Source organism: Cervus elaphus, chromosome 25 (assembly GCF_910594005.1).
Source record: "Cervus elaphus chromosome 25, mCerEla1.1, whole genome shotgun sequence".
Classification (NCBI taxonomy): domain Eukaryota; kingdom Metazoa; phylum Chordata; class Mammalia; order Artiodactyla; family Cervidae; genus Cervus; species Cervus elaphus.
Window position 1 is genome coordinate 33635187 of NC_057839.1, and position 17718 is coordinate 33652904.

General features: G+C 39.0%; 1 protein-coding gene across 5 annotated transcripts in view; it reads left to right on the forward strand.

Annotated features, from left to right (window-relative positions):
• The first annotated feature begins 919 nt into the window (after nucleotides 1–919).
• C25H5orf34 (chromosome 25 C5orf34 homolog) overlaps nucleotides 920–17718 on the forward strand; it is a 30508-nt gene continuing 13709 nt past the window's right edge. The window contains exons 1-8 of one of the 5 annotated variants that reach the window (XM_043887344.1): nucleotides 920–1335; nucleotides 3524–3648; nucleotides 4253–4574; nucleotides 4710–4943; nucleotides 5097–5186; nucleotides 7548–8194; nucleotides 11576–11677; nucleotides 14595–14718. In XM_043887344.1, the coding sequence (XP_043743279.1) occupies nucleotides 4749–4943; nucleotides 5097–5186; nucleotides 7548–8194; nucleotides 11576–11677; nucleotides 14595–14718 (1158 nt within the window). In that variant the 5' untranslated portion in view covers nucleotides 920–1335; nucleotides 3524–3648; nucleotides 4253–4574; nucleotides 4710–4748. Of the gene's footprint in view, nucleotides 1336–3523; nucleotides 3649–4252; nucleotides 4944–5096; nucleotides 5187–7547; nucleotides 8195–11575; nucleotides 11678–14594; nucleotides 14719–17718 lie in introns of all 5 variants that reach the window. The other 4 variants (XM_043887345.1, XM_043887346.1, XM_043887342.1 and 1 more) reach the window with 4 other exon arrangements.

Genomic DNA, 17718 nt, shown 5'->3' on the forward strand with positions numbered 1-17718 from the left:
ACCCTGCGACCTCACAGACTATACATTCCCTGGAATTCTCCAGACCAGAATACTTGAGTGGGTAGCCATTCCCTTCTCCAGGGGATCTTCCCAACCAAGTAAGATTCTCGCATTGCAGGCAGATTCTTTACCAGCTGAGCCACCATGGAACCGCGGTTTAGGTCGCCCGCTATAAACTCTCACCAGGGCTTCCCTGGTGCCTCAGACGGTAAAGAATCCACCTGCAATGCAAGAGATTCTGGCTCGATACCTGGGTGGGGAAGATCTTCTGGTGAAGGCAATGGCAACCCACTCCAGTATTCCTGCCTGAAGAATTTACTGAAAGAGGAGCCTGGAGCCCTACAGTCCATGGGGTCGCAAAGAGTCGGACACGACTGAGCGACTCGCACACATAAACTCTCACAGACCTCTGTATTTTATTTTAGGAACATTTACCAAACTTGTGATTAAATTATTGTCTAGTCGTTTCTTTCCAGTTAATCTCTAGCCCCCGTCCTCGACCATGGATCGCGTTCCCTTCTTTATCCACAGCACGCCTAGTACATAGACTCTCCACAAATGTTTGTTTCAGTGGCAATAAATATAGCAGACGCGTCCACTTGCTATCGTAAACAAAAATTTTAAAGGTGCAAAGAAAGCTGAACGACATTTTCTGACATCAAACTAGGAAAGCAGAGGTCTCTATCTTCGGTCAAGTTTTTTTTTTTTAACCGCTTTATTGACGTATAATTGTTTAGATTATTTAAATAGTATCACGCCACTAAATTCCAAATCTTTAGCTTTCTCGGCTAGAGCATCAGAACGTGCGTCCTCACCACCTTTAGCACAACCAGGTCTGGCCGGTTCCTTGGGCGGGGCGGGGGTGGGGGGTGCCGGAAGTAAAAGCCGGACAGTATCAGACCAACTTCCGGACTGAGAGCCCCTGCCTCCCCTACTTCCGGTCCCGCCCTTTGCGAGAGGAGGGCTCGGTTAGGTCAGGACTTCCGGTCTCCCTTTGTAAAACGGGCGGGTTTCCTAGGGTGCGGGAAGGTTTGAATTGCGGCAGTTTGTTTGCCTTCGGTTCGTCTTCGCGGTCGCAGCTGCCGCTGTCTCCGGCTACTCGGACTTGACGAGAGGCCGCCAAACCTCCCTGTAGCCTTAACTCCTCTCGGTTATGACTTTTCTTTCATCGAGAAACATCACTTGCTGGTAACTTGTCAAATTCAAGAAATACTCCTCGAGAAGCGTCGTAGGCAGGAGAACAAGCTGCTACTCCGAGTATTTTGGCAAACTAAAGCACAAGGGCCATTGATTGGCCTCGTTTCCACGACTTTAAAGCTCAGAACTGCTTGCTGTGTGAGTCGAAGACGTTGGTGGTTTGGATGAGGCTTTTTCTGTAGAAAGGCGTTTGATGAAGTTCCCGTTAATGTCGAGAACAAATTTTTTGATCAAAGTAGACATGACGCTGGCAATGTGGGCTGGAGCCAGATTATTATTATTATTAATGATGGCAGGAACTTAAGATATTCTGTTTCTTGTGTCTGCTTGATTATTTAAATAATCCAAGCAACAATTATACCAGAATAAGCTGTTGGAAAAAAAATCTTGGCTTAAGATAGAGGCCTTTTCCCAGTTGGTATGAGAAAATATATTTTTCGACTGTGTGCACCTGTTTTTTTCTGAAATAGCAAGTAGACCTCGTATATATATAGGATACATATAGCCGCAATATAAATATGCTTAATGCTGTGATATTTATTGCCCGTTAACAAGTTTGTAAACAAGTGATGTAAAGTGGTTGGTATGGTCTGGGGTGTGGAAAATTACCAATGAGGGGAATACTGGAAATGGATTGGAGAGGGGGGAAAACTGGGAAAAGGTCCCAGACAGTTTATAGGAGTGGAGAGAAAAGTTGACCAGAAATAGAAAAGGAAGAGCCAGATTTATGGGAGAGACATACTGAATCAACAGGACTTGTCACAAGGGTGTGAAGAGAAACACTAAGAAGTCAAATTGAGATGCCGTTGACTCAAATTGCAATTCAGGAGGAGCAAGAATTTTAAAATTTACTTATATATTCTTATATATTACTTATATATTTATGACTTAATAGTTATTGCACCCTTATTATTATTGGCCAAGTATTGTTTTAGATGCCAGGGGTACAATTGTAATTAAGAAAGATGAAGTCCCTGCTCTCCTTGAGTTTTTGTCCATGACCCTGGGATCGAACCCGGGTCTCCTGCATTGCAGGCAGATTCTTTATCATCTGAGCCACCAGGGAAGTCCCATGAAAAAAGACAAAAAGCAAGTACATAAATAGAACCCATTTTGATAGTAATAGATGTTATGAAGAAAAACGATTAAATGGATAAAAAGTCATGGTTGGGAACAACTTTTAACTGGTAAGTTTAGGCCTTTGAGGAAGTTAGATATTTGTGCTGAGATATTATTGGTGTCAAAGAGCCAGTCATGTGATGAGTCGGGGAAATGGCATGCTGGCAAAAAGAACAGTGCAAAGGTTCTGAGATGCGTTACAGCTTCTTAAAAAAAACAAACAAACATTAAAAAAGCCAATGTAGCTAAAGTGTCCTGAACAAGGAGAGAGTTAGGAGAAGACATGGAAGTAGATAGGTGCAGATTATATGGCTTTTATAGGCTGTGGTTAAGAATCTGGATTTTATTCTAAGTGGATTTTATTCTAAGTGCAAAAGTGCAGAAGGGGTTAAATATCATTTTTATGTTACAAGGTCCTGCTAGCTACTGTTTGTAGATTGGCCTTGAGGGAGTTAAGAATGAAAGTGAATTCGAGGGTATTAACATAAGTCTTCCTTGAGTGGAAGTGATGTTGAGTTTGATTTATCTGTGGAACCGGGACATGGAGAAAGGTCCTGCAGGCAGCTGGATGCTCTGGAGAGAGGTCAGGTAAATTTGGAAGCTCTCTAGAGAAAGAGAATGATTAAAGTTGTGTGAATTTCCTCAGGAGAGATCATGTGGTTTAATATTTATATATTGACATACTCCGCCAAAGATTGTAGGCTATATCATATGTAGCTAATTACATACAGTGAAATGCGTAAGATTTTTTAAAAAGGCATAAAAGCCTTTTAAGGGTGGGCATAAAAGCAACATAAGGGTATCTAGTAAGAAGAGATAAAATGGGGACTAACTAAGGTCAGGTGTTGATGAATCCCTTGATTTAAGAGAATGGTGAAGAAGCAGTGGTTAAACTATTAAGAAGAACAGATATAGAGGGGGTTGGGGGGAGGGACCATGGCACCCCCAACCCTTTTACATAAAAGGCAGAAGAAGAGAGTTTGGTGCAAAGGAAGACAGACAACACCATCACATATTGGCTAGTTTAGTAGGATGAAGACGGAAGTCATCGGGTGTAGGAAGATACTGGTGACCATTGTGAAACAATTTCAGTAGTGAGGTGACAGAGAAAGCTGAGATTGCAATGCACTGAAGATTGTTGGGAGAGAAAGTGAACGCTGGGACTTGCCTCGCAGTCCAGTGATTAAGATTCATGTTCCCAATGCAGGGGGCTTGGGTTGGATCCCTCATCAGTGAACTGAGATCTTGGATGCCTCGAAGCTCGGCCAAAAGAAAAAAGAAAGTTGACACAGTGAATACTATACCTGAGAGGTTTATTGGTAGGAAACAGAGGTAAGCTGGAGAAAACGGTATCTATGGAAAGTTACTACTTGGTTTTTTTTTTTTTTTCGGTCAGGTGAAACTTGATCACCTGGGTAACAGAAGGAGATAATGTCCTAGTAGGGGATGCAGTTAGTTTTAGAAAGAATTATAAAATTTATTGAGCTCCTGCAAAGCAACATTCACACTACTGGCACTGTTACATATGTTGTCTCATTTAATCCTCACAGCAATCCTATCACTACCCCCATTTTACAAATAAGGAAACAACGCTAGGAACTGGGAGAGTGTGAATGGAACCCAACCCTTTCATTCCCCTTCCATCATACCTATGTGGAAAGCATAGGTGAGAATACAGAGACATTTTAGAGGTAAAGAGGAGGAAATTGAATTCAGTGAACAAGATGAATCTAATTCACTAGGTGGTTAGTTAGCTTTCTGAGTTATGACGTGGAGCTACTTCCGTAATGCCAGGCTAGTGACAGGAATCCAGGTGTTATTTTCAAGTGGGCCAAATAGTTACTTTTGGCCCCCCTTTTACATGTACTACAGATGATTTGCTACATTTTTCTTCTTCTTTTTTAAAAATGTTTATTTATTTATTTGACTGCCCCAGGTCTTGTTTGCAGCATGTGGGATCTAATTTCCTGACCAAGGATCAAACCCGGGACTCCTGCGTTGAGAGCGTGGAGTCTTAGCCACTGGAGCACCAGGGAAGTCTCTGATTTGATGTATTTTTTTTGCAAAGATGGAATTTGCTTGTTATTTGAAGTGAGATCCTGAGCATCCAATTTTCAGAAGTTAAACTTCAGAAGTAAAGCTACTAAAATGATAAGGGCAGTTATAACTTGGTGGGCTGTCTTCTCCCTCCCAATTATCTTCCCACACTACTGAGGTAAAGCCCTCGGGATTAATCAAGGTATTCAGGTCAGATCAGGGTAAGATAATCACTTTTCATCCAAAAAAGTAAGCTCAGTGGCAGTGTGTTTTGCTTATGTTCATCCATTTATTTTGATAGAACTTTTGTATGTGAAGAGAACTATTGGTGCTACTGTATTTGCTATTTCCTTCAGCCTTTGCCTTGGGAGGAAATTTTGTCAACAGTCACAGTAATGGCGGCTGAAGTGCAAATGGTACTTTATGAAGATGATTCAGTGCAAGTGCAATATATTGATGGTTCCAGATTGCAGCTTTCTCCCTGTGGCTCTGAATTTTTATTTGAAAAGGCACCTCCTATTTCAGCACATCCTTTACAACAGCCGGAAAGAATTCGCCAAAGGACACACTTTGTTATTAGCGCTTACCGAGTAAGTAAAGATGGCACAAAAACTACTCTTTTTCATACTAAAATACTGTTGAGGTGTCCAGAATACAGAAAGTGGCTAGTATTCTGGATTACTGTCATTCTAAATTGATATTCAAATCATTTTTTAAAATTACTTTGGGTTTTTTTTTTGTAGGAGCAGTTACAACGAGCCCTCGATTTTCGTAACTCTTTTGCTACCTGTCCTTTTTTATCTGAAAGCATCATACCTTCTGAAGTGAAAACGGTAATATTTTTTAAACCTCATTTTTAAAACAAATATTTGAGGACAAGTGATTACAAACAGGTAGTTTAATATTTAGGTTTTTTTCTTCATGACACTGAGCATAGACATGTTGCTATACAATGCATAGGCCGTACATTTCAACAGACTGACATTTTCAGCTGATATTTTGTTCCTTGAGACACAGAAGTTACATAGTGTATCTCTGTGCCTTTTTTCCCTTTTCTCTTTTTTGTATCAGAGGATTATACTCAGAACTTTATAGATTGGTGATTTCCTGATTCTCAAAGGTATCAAAATTAAGAAATTATGTGGCCATTTTCAGTAGCTTATGTGTAGTTAATGTGTAGGAGAGATGTGTAATTACTTATGGGTATACACGTTTTATTCTTTTATTCTATTTTCAACTTTTAGGAGTAATAATAGCCATCATTTCTTGAGGGGTTACTATGTGCCAAGTTCTAGGAATGATATAGAAAAATTTAATAGCTTCAATATGGCATGGGTATCTGCTAATCAAAATGGATGTTCAAACAATCAGAACAGGTGTATTGACTACTACCAGCCCCTTTTTACAGATGAGAGAACTAAATCTCAGAGAGTTTACCTAATTTGTCCATGAAATTTTTCTAAATGGCAAAGTCAGGATCTGAACCCAGTCTATCTGACTCTGAAGACTGGCTCTTAACCACTTTCTGCTATAGACATGATGTTTGCCTGCCTGCTGAGTAATTTTCTATTATATTGTCTGATGGCACAGGAGTCAAAAATTGTAAGCCAGTAACTTAGTTTACAGGGCCATTTTTCCACTATATCTTTTGAGTGACAATTCACTGAAACTACATAGCATGCTGCTGATGCTGCATTCGATAGTCTAAGTCTAGAAAAAACAATTGTCTTAACTGATCATCCTTATAAAGCAGCTTTGCCATCAATGAATACTGGCCTTTTAAAATTTTTTATATTTCTTTTAATTGAAGTATAGTTGATTTACAATATTGTGTTAGTCTCTGCTGTCTCCGCTGTAGAGCAGAATAACTCAGCTTTACATGTATATACATTTTTAAAAATATTCTTTTCCATTATGGTTTATCCCAGCAGATTGGCTTTGGTTCCCTGTGCTATGCAGTATCCATTGTTTATCCATTCTAATGTAATAGTTTGCATCTACCAACCTCAACTTCCCAGTCAGTCCATCCCTCCCCCACTCCCTCACCAAGTCTGATCTCTGTGTCTGTGAGTCTGTTTCTGTTTTGTAAGTAGGTTCATTGGTGCCACAGTTTAGATTCCACATGTAAGTGCTATCGTATGGTATTTGTCTTTCTGTGTCTGGCTTACTTCACTTAGTATGATAATCTCTAGTTGCGTCCATGTTGCTGCAAATGACGTGACTACTGCCCTTAATTTTAGCACACTAACATCTGTACACACAGACAGCATTGTAAATTTACAAGGCTTTCTTGACAATAGTTTTTGTAAGTTTAAGGTTTTATATAAATGGAGGATGAAATGTGTGATTTGACAAGCTTAACTGATTAAAAGACTGTTATATGACACTCACTGTTTTTATCTTATATGAAAAGATGCAGCAAGCCCCGTTACCTATTACAAATCTGTTTCCTGTTGGTTCAGATCAGTTTACCTTTGAGCAATTTGATTGTTTTTTTAAATGTTACCTTTTAAGGCACCTGGAATTTATTTTAGTGTGTGATGTACCTCTGTAGGACAAGTACCTTATATATGTTATCCTATTTAGTCCATGTGATAATCCTTTGAGATAGCATTTCCCAATGCTATTGAATAATTTCAGTACCATTTGTTAAATACTTAATTCTCCCTTTACCCCCTTGTTCTGAAAACCTTATGTTACCATATGTAACATTTTACGATATGGTTGAGTCTGTTTCTTTATTCTCTAAATTGTTCTGTTGATGATTTTTATGCTAGTTCCATACCATTTACTGTGTGATTGCTTTTTCATATAGTTGTGCTGGTCTTCTCTCATTTATATTCTTTTTTCAGAATAGACTTTTTGGGAAGGGCCGCAAATCTATGTATCTCTGATGCATTGTACACTTTAAATCAGAATATGTTTGACATTAAAAATAATCAAGATGATTTTTGTTTTTCTTTTCTGTCCTGTTTGTCAGTGTGTGTGTGTGTTTTGTCTCTACTTTTCTGAGAGAGATAATAATATCAAATGTTCTCTGGAAAACCATATATAGATTGACATTTTTCATTCTTTCTAAATGGTAAAGGACAAAACTTTTAAGAGCTTGCTTCCATAATATGTTAAGTATCAAATGGATGGAAAACGTGGATTGTTAACAGAAAATACCATTCCTTTTTTCCCCCTCATCTCAGCGTATCTTGATTGATGTCTCAGAAGTGAGATGGCCCAGTCTTGACACTGATGATGGCATGACCTGTATGCAGAATGGCACTGTGAGGATATCATCTTTAGATGGTCACGCATACCTTTGCCTGCCCAAATCTCAGCATGAATTTACAGTACATTTTTTGTGTAAAGTAAGCCAGAAGCCAGACTCATCTATAGTAGTGTCCGAAAAAAATAATAAAGGCAAAAAGGACAAACAGGTTGAAAAAGCTGGCAAAATCTGTACACATGGAAGTTTATCAGGACAAAGAAAACTGAAGAATAAAGAAAATGAACTTTATCATCAGATCATGAAATCCGAAGGACTTTCAGAGAAGAGTTGTGTGAATGCAGCCGAAGGGAGGGAGGTGCGATCTTCACCTGGTACGAAAGACACATGTGTATACACATGGGTAAAGCAGTGCTGGTCTGTGGCCTCCTGTCCGGAGGAATGGAAATACCCTTTGTCTTTAGCACTTCGTTTTCATAATAAAATCAGGAGTATGTCTGGAATTGATGCAGATATCACCCAGAAGAGAATGTTAACTTCTGATGTTTCTGAGGAAAGAGGAAAAGAAGTTTCTGTTCTTCCCAAGGCCCTGTTGCTGAGCTGTCCTGCCCCACACTTGCACAGGTAATGGAAGAATGACTTATTTGTCCTAACACTTTTGTCAAAACCAGACCTCACCTGAGGATCATTTATCTATCTGAATCATCTGATACCATGCATAAGGAAAGTTCAGTTGATCTTAAACTTTGCTCATAATAGATAGGAAATAATGTCCCTAGCTAATGTGTTACTCATATTTCTTCCTTTACATACTACACTAGGTACTTTGTTAAGCACAGAGACTGTAGAGATGACTAAGACAGAGTCTGTGCTCTCTAGGAGCTTAGAGTCTAGTAAGGATCCCTGTCACCAAAAATTTTGTTAAAGTGCAGTAAGTGATGGCACAGAATTCTGTGGGAACCAGCTCTACGACATGTCAGCTGCTGCTCAGTGGCACCTGTTAACTTCTGTTGCTAGAGCATGGACCTGACAAGCTTGTGATCATGGGTTCCTCCTTCATACACAGCCTCAGAGAACACCCTTGTCTTTGGTTAACTCAGTGTAAATATGTCTGGGCTTCCCAGGCGGCACTAGTGGTAAAAATCCTGCCTACCAGTGAAGGTGACATAAGAGATGTGGGTTCAAACCCTGGGTCGGGGAGATCCCCTGGAGAAGAGCATGGCAGCCCACTCCAGTATTCTTGCCTGGAGAATCCCGTGGACAGAGGAGCCTGGCGGGCTGTGATCCATAGGGTTACCCCAGAGCCGGACACGCTGGAGTGGCTGAGCACGTGAGCAGCTGCACGAATGTGTCCATTTCAAAAGGGGTAAACACAGGGAGGCTTCCGGATGGCCAGGTACCAACCTGTTACCATCACTAAGAGATGGATACCCTAATGGGTACAGATTTATAACATGAACGCTGTGTAAGTGGTGTAGTAATAATGATCATCGCTAGCACAAACCACTGCTTTGTGTGAAGTGCAGTTATACTTCACCTATTTAATCCTCATAGTCACCCCTCGAGATAAGTACTATTATCACTCCCCACACTGTAGAGGAAATTGAGACATGGAAATATTAACCCAACCGAAGTCTCACAGCTGGTACTTGAAGAATTGGGATATGATCTCAGGTCCTTTTCTGAGTACTTATTTGTTACTGAAAAACAAAATGCAGGACCTATTTTTAGGCTTGTCATGATTATCTAGTTAGAGTGGGGAATTCCAATATTGTTAGTATACATGAAAAGATTAACGCTTCCAAATGAACAATTTCTCAATAACTTGATTATCCTTAAACACAACTTAACAGGCCTTCCATTATCTGGTCCATTCCTGGATCTGTAATCCTCACCACTCTTGCCCTTGCTCCTTCTATACTGAACTGGACTTTAATATGTGTGTGTGTTTGTCTTTGCTGGGTCTTAGTTGTGGCATGCTGAATGTTTTTTAGTTGCAGCATATGGGATCTAGTTCCCTTACCAGGGATCAAACCCAGGTCCCTGAATTGGCAGCATGATATCTTAGCCACTGAACCACTGGGGAAATCCCTAAACTGAACTTCTCACCATCCCTCAAATGCTTGCCCAAGCTTTCTTTTACCACTTTCTTTTACCACCTGCTCTTTCCTGTGCCTGGAACACTCCCTTTCTCCCTCTAAGTTCACTAACTTATGCTCATTTCCAGGTCTTAGCATAAGCCTCATTTCCTAGATAGGACTAGACTGTATACAATACATGGTGGTGGTTTAGTTGCTGGGTCGTGTCCGACTCGTGACCCCATGGACTGTAGCCCGCCAGGCTCCTCTGTCCATGGGATTTCCCAGACAGGAGTACTGGAGTGGGTTTCCATTTCCTTTTCCAGGGATCTTCCTGACCCAGGGATTGAACCCACATCTCCTGTATACAGGCAGATTCTTTACCACTGAGCCACCAGAGAAGCCCAGAGTGTGTGTGCACGCTCAGTTGTGTCTGACTCTTGCGACCATTTGGTGTATAGCCCACCAGGCTCCTTTGTCCATGGGATTTCCCAGGCAAGAATACTGGAGTGGGTTGCCATTTCCTTCTCCAGGGGATCTTCCCAACCCAGGGATCAAACCCACGTCTCCTGGGTCTCTTGCATTATAGGTATTCTTTACTGCTGAGCCATCAGGGAAGCCCATACAATCCATAGCATCCAGTAGTTCTCCTTTCTTTATGTTCAGTATCTACTGTTTAATATCTGTGCTAGATAAAATCCTCCACTGAGGTCAGGGACCATGTCTGCTTTCTTGAGTGTAATATCCACAGTGTGTGTAGCACAATATCTGGCCCACCATACATATTTCAGTAAATATTTATTATTTGAATCCTAAATTTTTAAGGTTTGTAAAACTTAACATGTATTTATGCTGAGATTCAACAATGAGATTATTAAAAATACTAAGAAAATATGTGAAAAAATAAGATTACAGTTGACTCTTGGACAACACAGATTTGAACTATGTGAGTCCACTTATATGCGGATTTTTTTCAATAAATATAGTACCTGCATTTTTATTTTTTAGATCTTTAAATTACTAGATGTGGGGGAGAGTTTGTGTTTGATTAGAGATCACAGTTTGTAGAATCAGCAGAACTAGGGTTTGAGTCCTGATTTTAGCCAAAGTGTTTCAGCTTCCTGCCCGTGGGTGAGTCATTTATCAGCTCCTTTGTTTTTGAAACAGAGATAACAGTACTTGGTTTCCTACTGCACTGGTGTAGTGCTGATCCCGTTCACAGCACCAGTTGTCTTGCTGTTCACACTGTTTGCTGAACCTAGGATAGGCAAGGCATGAGTTAAGAGGCTGGAAGAAGACTTGAGGAGCTGTAGGAACAAACGGCAGACACGTTATTCTCTCCTGGTTGGCATAACACAGCGTCTCTCCTGGCTGATGCAGCAGCCGGAGTAGCAGCCATAACATAACCATAGTGTAGCCATAACATAACCATAGTGTAGCCATAACGCAGGCATAACATGACCTCATATAACATGACCATGATGCCCCTCCAACGTAACCCTGATGCAGCAGCAGCCAGGGCTTTCATGGTGGAGCTCATACAGGCATATGGCACAGAGTAACCCGTGACCAAGCAAGTACCTCCTGATGATTATAAAATCCTGATGATTATAAATGATCTCAGCTGTTACATAATCATTATTTACAAAACGGCACAAGAGCAAGAGGCCATGGGGAGAGAGCCTGACCACGCCATCTTGGCTAATTTGCTCTTTCCCTACAGCTGGGGTCAGTGCCCCCACCCCCATGTTGTTCAAGGGTCAACTGTAGTTTTAAATTTCACTAATGTACTTTTGTATTTTTACTTTTTTTTAAATCTAATATAAGCAAGAAATAAGTCTTACTACAGCAGCACTGTTTTGTTGACTTCTAAAGGTAATTCTATCAAGCAGGCAGAGTTAATAGTTTGGATTTTTGTCCTTCACAGGTGGAGCTTTTCTGATTCACTTTCACAGGAACAGTTTGGTGAAGAAGAATATTCCTACCATGAACTAGTCAAAGTGGTTTGGTACAAGGGTGTTACCTATAGGTAAGGCTCTTCTGTTACTTGGAACTATTTAGCAATATCACAGAGGGTATAGAACTAGCCTCGAGGATGGACTCCCCCAGGAGGATACTGTTTTGCCAGGACCACTGTTTTCCTATGTTGGCCATATGTTTTACAGGTCTCATAGTGCACCTAGGGGTTTTGTGACTGACTCACATTAACCATAATCACAAGATTTTTGTGACAGCACCAGAGCCAGTGAGGGATTAGTTTTGCTTGAGAATGAAATGTTTTGCCAGTTATTTAGGATACCCCTTCTAAGAAAAGGGGACCTTGTCATCTTAGACATATCAGAGGGTTGCCTGTTGAGCATGGAATTAGGGAAGAAGTTCACTAGCCCAGGAGAGATTTTGGACATCATTCATGCAGCAAATATTCGCTGACTGTCTCCTCTGTATCTAAACTATTCTATAGAATTATCTCTATTCCACCACAAAGTATACCTCTAGTGATTGGAGTACTTAGTGTTGGCTAGATTCAGTTTCACTTCTGTAAATAATGCTAGAAGAAATTTGTGAAATTTTTTTTCTTTTGGGTTCTCCTTTTCCTGCATGAAAACCCACCCCCTTCTCTCTTTTTTAAAAAAGAAAATTTATTAAAATAATTTTATTGAAGTACAGTTGGTTTATAATGTTATGTTAGTTTCAGGTGTACTATAAAGTGATTCAGTATACATATGTATATATTCTTTTTTTCTTTTTCAGATTCTTTTCCCTGATAGTTTATAATGAAATATTGGGTGTAGTTCCCTGTGCTATACAATAGGTCCCTGTTAGTTATCTATTTTATTATAGTAGTTTGTATCTATTAGTCCTAAACTCCTAATTTATCCACCCCCTTGATTCTTTCCCCTTTGGTAACAATAAATTTGTTTTCTATGTCTGTGGGTCTATTTCTGTTTCATAAATAAGTCCCTTTGTATCTTTTGTATCTTTTTTTTTTTCAGATTTCACATACAAGTGAAAAAAATATGGTATTTGTCTTTCTCTGACTTATGTCACTTAGTATGATAATCTCTAGGTCCATCCATGTTGCTGCAAATGGCAGTATTTCATTCTTTTTTATGACTGAGTAACATTCCATTGTATATATATAGATAGATAGGTAGATCACATCTGTATCCATTCATCTGTAGATGGACTTTTAGGTTGCTTCCATGTTTTGGCTATTGTAATAGTGTTGCATTGAACACTGGGGTGTGTTTATCTTTTTTCCTGGGACATGTGCCCAGGAGTAGGATTGTTGTATCATATGGTAACTCTACTTTTAGTTTTTGAAGGAACCACTATACTGTTCTCCATAATGACTGCACCAATTTACATTTCCACCAACATTGTATAAGGGTTCCTTTTCTCCACATCTTTGCCAACATTTGTTATTTGTGGTCATTTTTTAAATAATGACCATTCTGACTGCTGTGAGGTAATATCTTATTATAGTTTTGCATTTCTCTAATAATTAGCAATCTTGAGCATTTTTTCATGTGCCTCTTGGCCATCTGTATGTCTTCTTTGGAGAAATGTCTACTTAGATCTTCTGTCCATTTTTGATTGGGTTATTTTTTTTTTTATATTGAGCTGCATGAACTGTTAGTAAATTTTGGAAATTAATCCCTTGTCAGTAGCATCATTTTCAAATATTGTCTCCCAGTTCATAGGTTGTCTTTTCATTTTGTTTATGATTTCCTTTGCTCTGCAAAACCTCTTATGTTTAATTAGGTTTAGAGAAATTTCTTTTAGAGAAGTTAAGGAAACAATCCCATTTACCATCACATCAAAAACAATAAACCTAGGAGTAAACCTACCAAAGGAGACAAAAGACCTGTACTCTGAAAACTATAAGACACTGAATGAAAGAATTTGAAGATGACACAAACAGTTGGGAAGATATACCATGTTCTTGAATTTAAAAGATCAACATTGATAAAATGTCTATACCACCCAAGACAATCTACAGATTCAGTGTAATCCCTATCAAATTAACAATGGCATTTTTCACAGAACTGGAACAAATAATTTTAAAATTTGTATGGAAACACAAAAGACCCCCAAATAGCCAAAACAATCGTAAGAAAAACAGAACTGGAGAAATCGGGCTTCCTGACTTCAGACTATACCACAGAGCTACAATAATCAGAGCAGTATAGTACTGACCGAAAACAGACACTAGATCACTAGAACACATAGGAAGCCCAGAAATAAATGTAAGCATCTATGGTGAATTAATCTACGGCAAAGAAGGCAGGACTATGCAATGGAAGAGAGTCTCTTCAAGAAGTGGTGCTAGAAAACGTGTAAAAGAGTGAAATTAGAACATTCTCTAATACCGTATACAGAATAACTCAAAATGGATTGAAAGACCTAAATGTAAGACCATATATTATAAAACTCCTAGAGGAAAATATAGGCAGAACACTCTTAATGTAAATCACAGCAGTATCTTTTTGGATCCACCTCCTAGAGTAATGGAAATAAAAATAAACTAATGGGACCTAAACCCACCCACTTCTGATAATATATTCTTCATACATGTTTCAATAAATTGACTTGGCTAGAGTTTTTATACATTATATACCCAATACCTTTACTGTACCTGGCTGTTCCAGGTACAGTCAGTCACCTTCTTATAGGGTGGCTCCATTTACACATAGCTAATCTCATTCATCAGGTATTGATTCTGCTAGTTTCATTATTACAGAATAATATTATTTTTAGGTTCTAGAGTTGTCATATTTAACTCCTATACAGTAGGCATTGCTTTGGTGACTTTACTGTGCCAGCCACTATGACTGTCAATGGGATACCAGGATGATAAGATGCCTGACTTCTATAAACTGCCTTCATGTATGTTTTAATCTCAATAAGAAAAAAATTTTTTAATGATTATTTCTTTTTCCTAGACTTACCCATAAACATATGAACTCAATAGAGATTTATCCTGGAGATGGATCTGTTTTCAAATCAGAAGGAGCTTATTTGGGGAACTATTTTACATATTATTCCGTTCAAGAAGAATCAGAAGAGGTATGTTGACAATAAGATCAAGAAGATTTTTTTTTTTCTTTTTGGCCACAGTGTGTGCATGGGAAACTTCCCCAAACATGGATTGAATCCCTGCCCCCTGCAGTGGAAACAAGGGGTCTTAATCACTGGACCACCAGAGAGGTCCAAGAAGATTTTTGATAGATAGCTGTTTCCAAATAATTCTGAATACATATATGGGAACTTTGATCTTTTATAACATTTCTTGCTACTACTTCTTAGTCTAGGGAATTAATATAATTTTACTGCCAGTACTTCTTCTGTCATAGACCTCATCAAATGGAAACACTGAAACTAGTGATATTTGAATCAGTATACTTCTTTGAGGGCTCCCCAGATGGTGCTAGTGGTTAAAGAACCCATCTGCCAGTACAGGAGACATAAGAGACGCAGGTTCGATCCCTGGGTCAGGAAGATCCCCTGGAGAAGGAAATGGCAACCCACTCCATTATTCTTGCCTGGAGAGCTGGTGGGCTGCAGTCCATGGGGTTGCAAAGAGTTGGACACAACTTAGGATGGACGGACAGATACTTCTTTGAATTAATATTTGCACATTAAGAAGCACATTGTTTTTTTCCCCCACCACAGGTATTTAAAACACTTCTTAACTCTTAAATCTTTATATACAATTAGGAAGTTGAACAGAATTGTTCTGTCACTGAAAACACTAAAAACACAACATGATATATTTAATATATCAGACCAAAATATAATCATGTGGAAATTTTGTTAATAATCTAAATTTACTTGTCCCCAGTCTGACACTTGAAATCCACCCTTTTATAAGGGTCACCATAGTATCACACAGCTTTGCTTTGCAGGATGGAATATAATATGTTTTCTGTCTCTATTACAGAGTGGCATATTTGAGTGGTTAGATTGCTAGGGAGGAGACTTAACACTTCAGCAAAATTTTTTTTTTTAAACTAGGGAAAATTTCAAATATATGCAGAAGTAGAAAGACAAGTGTAACTGACCTTCATGACCCATTACCCAGCATGTTCCATCTGTACTTCCCGCTGCCCCTTCTACTCCCTGTTTATTTTTAAGTAAATACCTCAAATCATTTCATTCATAAATATTTTACTATATATTAGAGCAGAGTCCCTCCTGAAGTCTATTTATAGGAAAGTATTTATTTATTCAGTAAATACTAATTGAATTTTCAAAGACAGGACACTTCTAAGTACTGGGTAGAGACAAAGAGCTCCTGTCCTCAAGAGTCCACAGTCTAGTGGTCAGTCAGTAGGCAAACGGGCAGATGAGATAAAATCATGACCAGTAGTATGTGTGTGTGCATATGTGCACATGTAGTGCGTGAGATAACAAACAGGCAAATAGAGTGGTATGCATAAATATCTACACTGCTGACTTCCGTCTGTCAGAGTTCAAAAAACTACATGATAAATACAGAATATCTTCCTGGAGCTTCAGTTTTACTCAAAGGTACCATAGGGAGGGGCTGATAATTTTTATAATGAAGCAAATGTATCATGGAATAGCAGCATGTGTTTTGGGGATAAAACAGAACTTGGAGACAAGTTGTGCCTTTGTGGTGGACTGCTTTGGGTTCACATCTCAGACCCCTGTGTACAACACATTCACTCTTCTCTGTCTACTTGAGTGAAAAGATCTAGAAACAGTTGGCTTTCCTTTTGGAGTAAAATTGTTTGTTCCTTACTTGAATGCACACTCCAAAATAAATTCCAGATGGATTAAAAGGCTAAGTATAAGACTGGAAAAAAAAAAAAAAACCTAATAGAAAATGAGTAAAGGATAAGAATGGTTGTGCTGTGTAACCCATAGTATTTGAAAACATGTTCAACTTTACTACTTGCATCAAAGTAATGCAAATTAAGATAACAATGATATAACATTTTTCACTCATCAAATTGTCAAAAGGTTGATAATATCCACTGCTAGCAAAGGTATGTGAAAAGGGGTGCTCTCCTCAATCAATTTACAGCCTTCATGAGGGCCAACTTGATAATATTAAGTGAAATTGGCTAGAAATTCTTCTTAGACATCTATCCTAGAAAAATATTAGCACATACATTCGGAGAAGCATGGCCAAGGATGTGGACTGTGGTCTTGTTTGCAGTAGCAGAACACTGGAAGCGATCTAAATGTTCATCAGTAGGAAAACAGTGAACTAAGCTATGGTTGGCAGATCGTGGGAATGCCACAGAGCCATTTAAAGGAATGAGGAAGATGTAGACACGTAGAAAGACAAGAAATTGAAAGATCTCCAAGACGCTGTTGAGTGAAAAAAAAAAAAAGTTACATAAGAACATGTACAGGGATTCCCTGGTGGTCCAGTGGTTAAGACTGTGCTTTCACTGCTGTCGACCTGGGTTTAATCCCTGGTGATCAGGGAACTAAGATCCCACAAGCCACGTGGAGTGGCCAAAAAGAAAGAAAAAAGCATGTACAATGATATCTTTTGCAAAAAGAACAAAAACCAAACTCCAAACCCAATTATATTACTGTATATATAACACAGGGAAAGATCTGGGGAGATAAAAAAACTGAAGTGGTTACTTTTGGTGAGGAGTCTGGGATTTTGTGAGGGAGAAGTCAGGAGGGACTTAAATTTTGTATTTTTTAACTCTTTCCCTCTCCCCCTCTCAAAATATAATAATGTATCATTGCTTATATAATTTAAAAATTAAAGAGGAAAGATTGACAGGAACTTACAATGTAAGTGCTTCCATAGAGAGAAAACCTTGGTGCTTTGCGACCACTTAAGGAGGGGTACCTGACCAGTTTCCAAGGCTCCAGAAAAGCGTTCTGGAGGAAGTCTCTGCTAAGCTAGGGTTTATCATTCTAAAGGAGTTATACAGAAGAGGGCAGAGTTTGAGGAGCATATAGCTAAGGGAACACTGTTTTTGCTGATTTCTGTCTGTCTGGCTTCCTGTCATTATAATTTCTATTTAAGAGTCACCTTAAGGAAGCTTTTCCTGACTGTCCAAATTAAAGAAG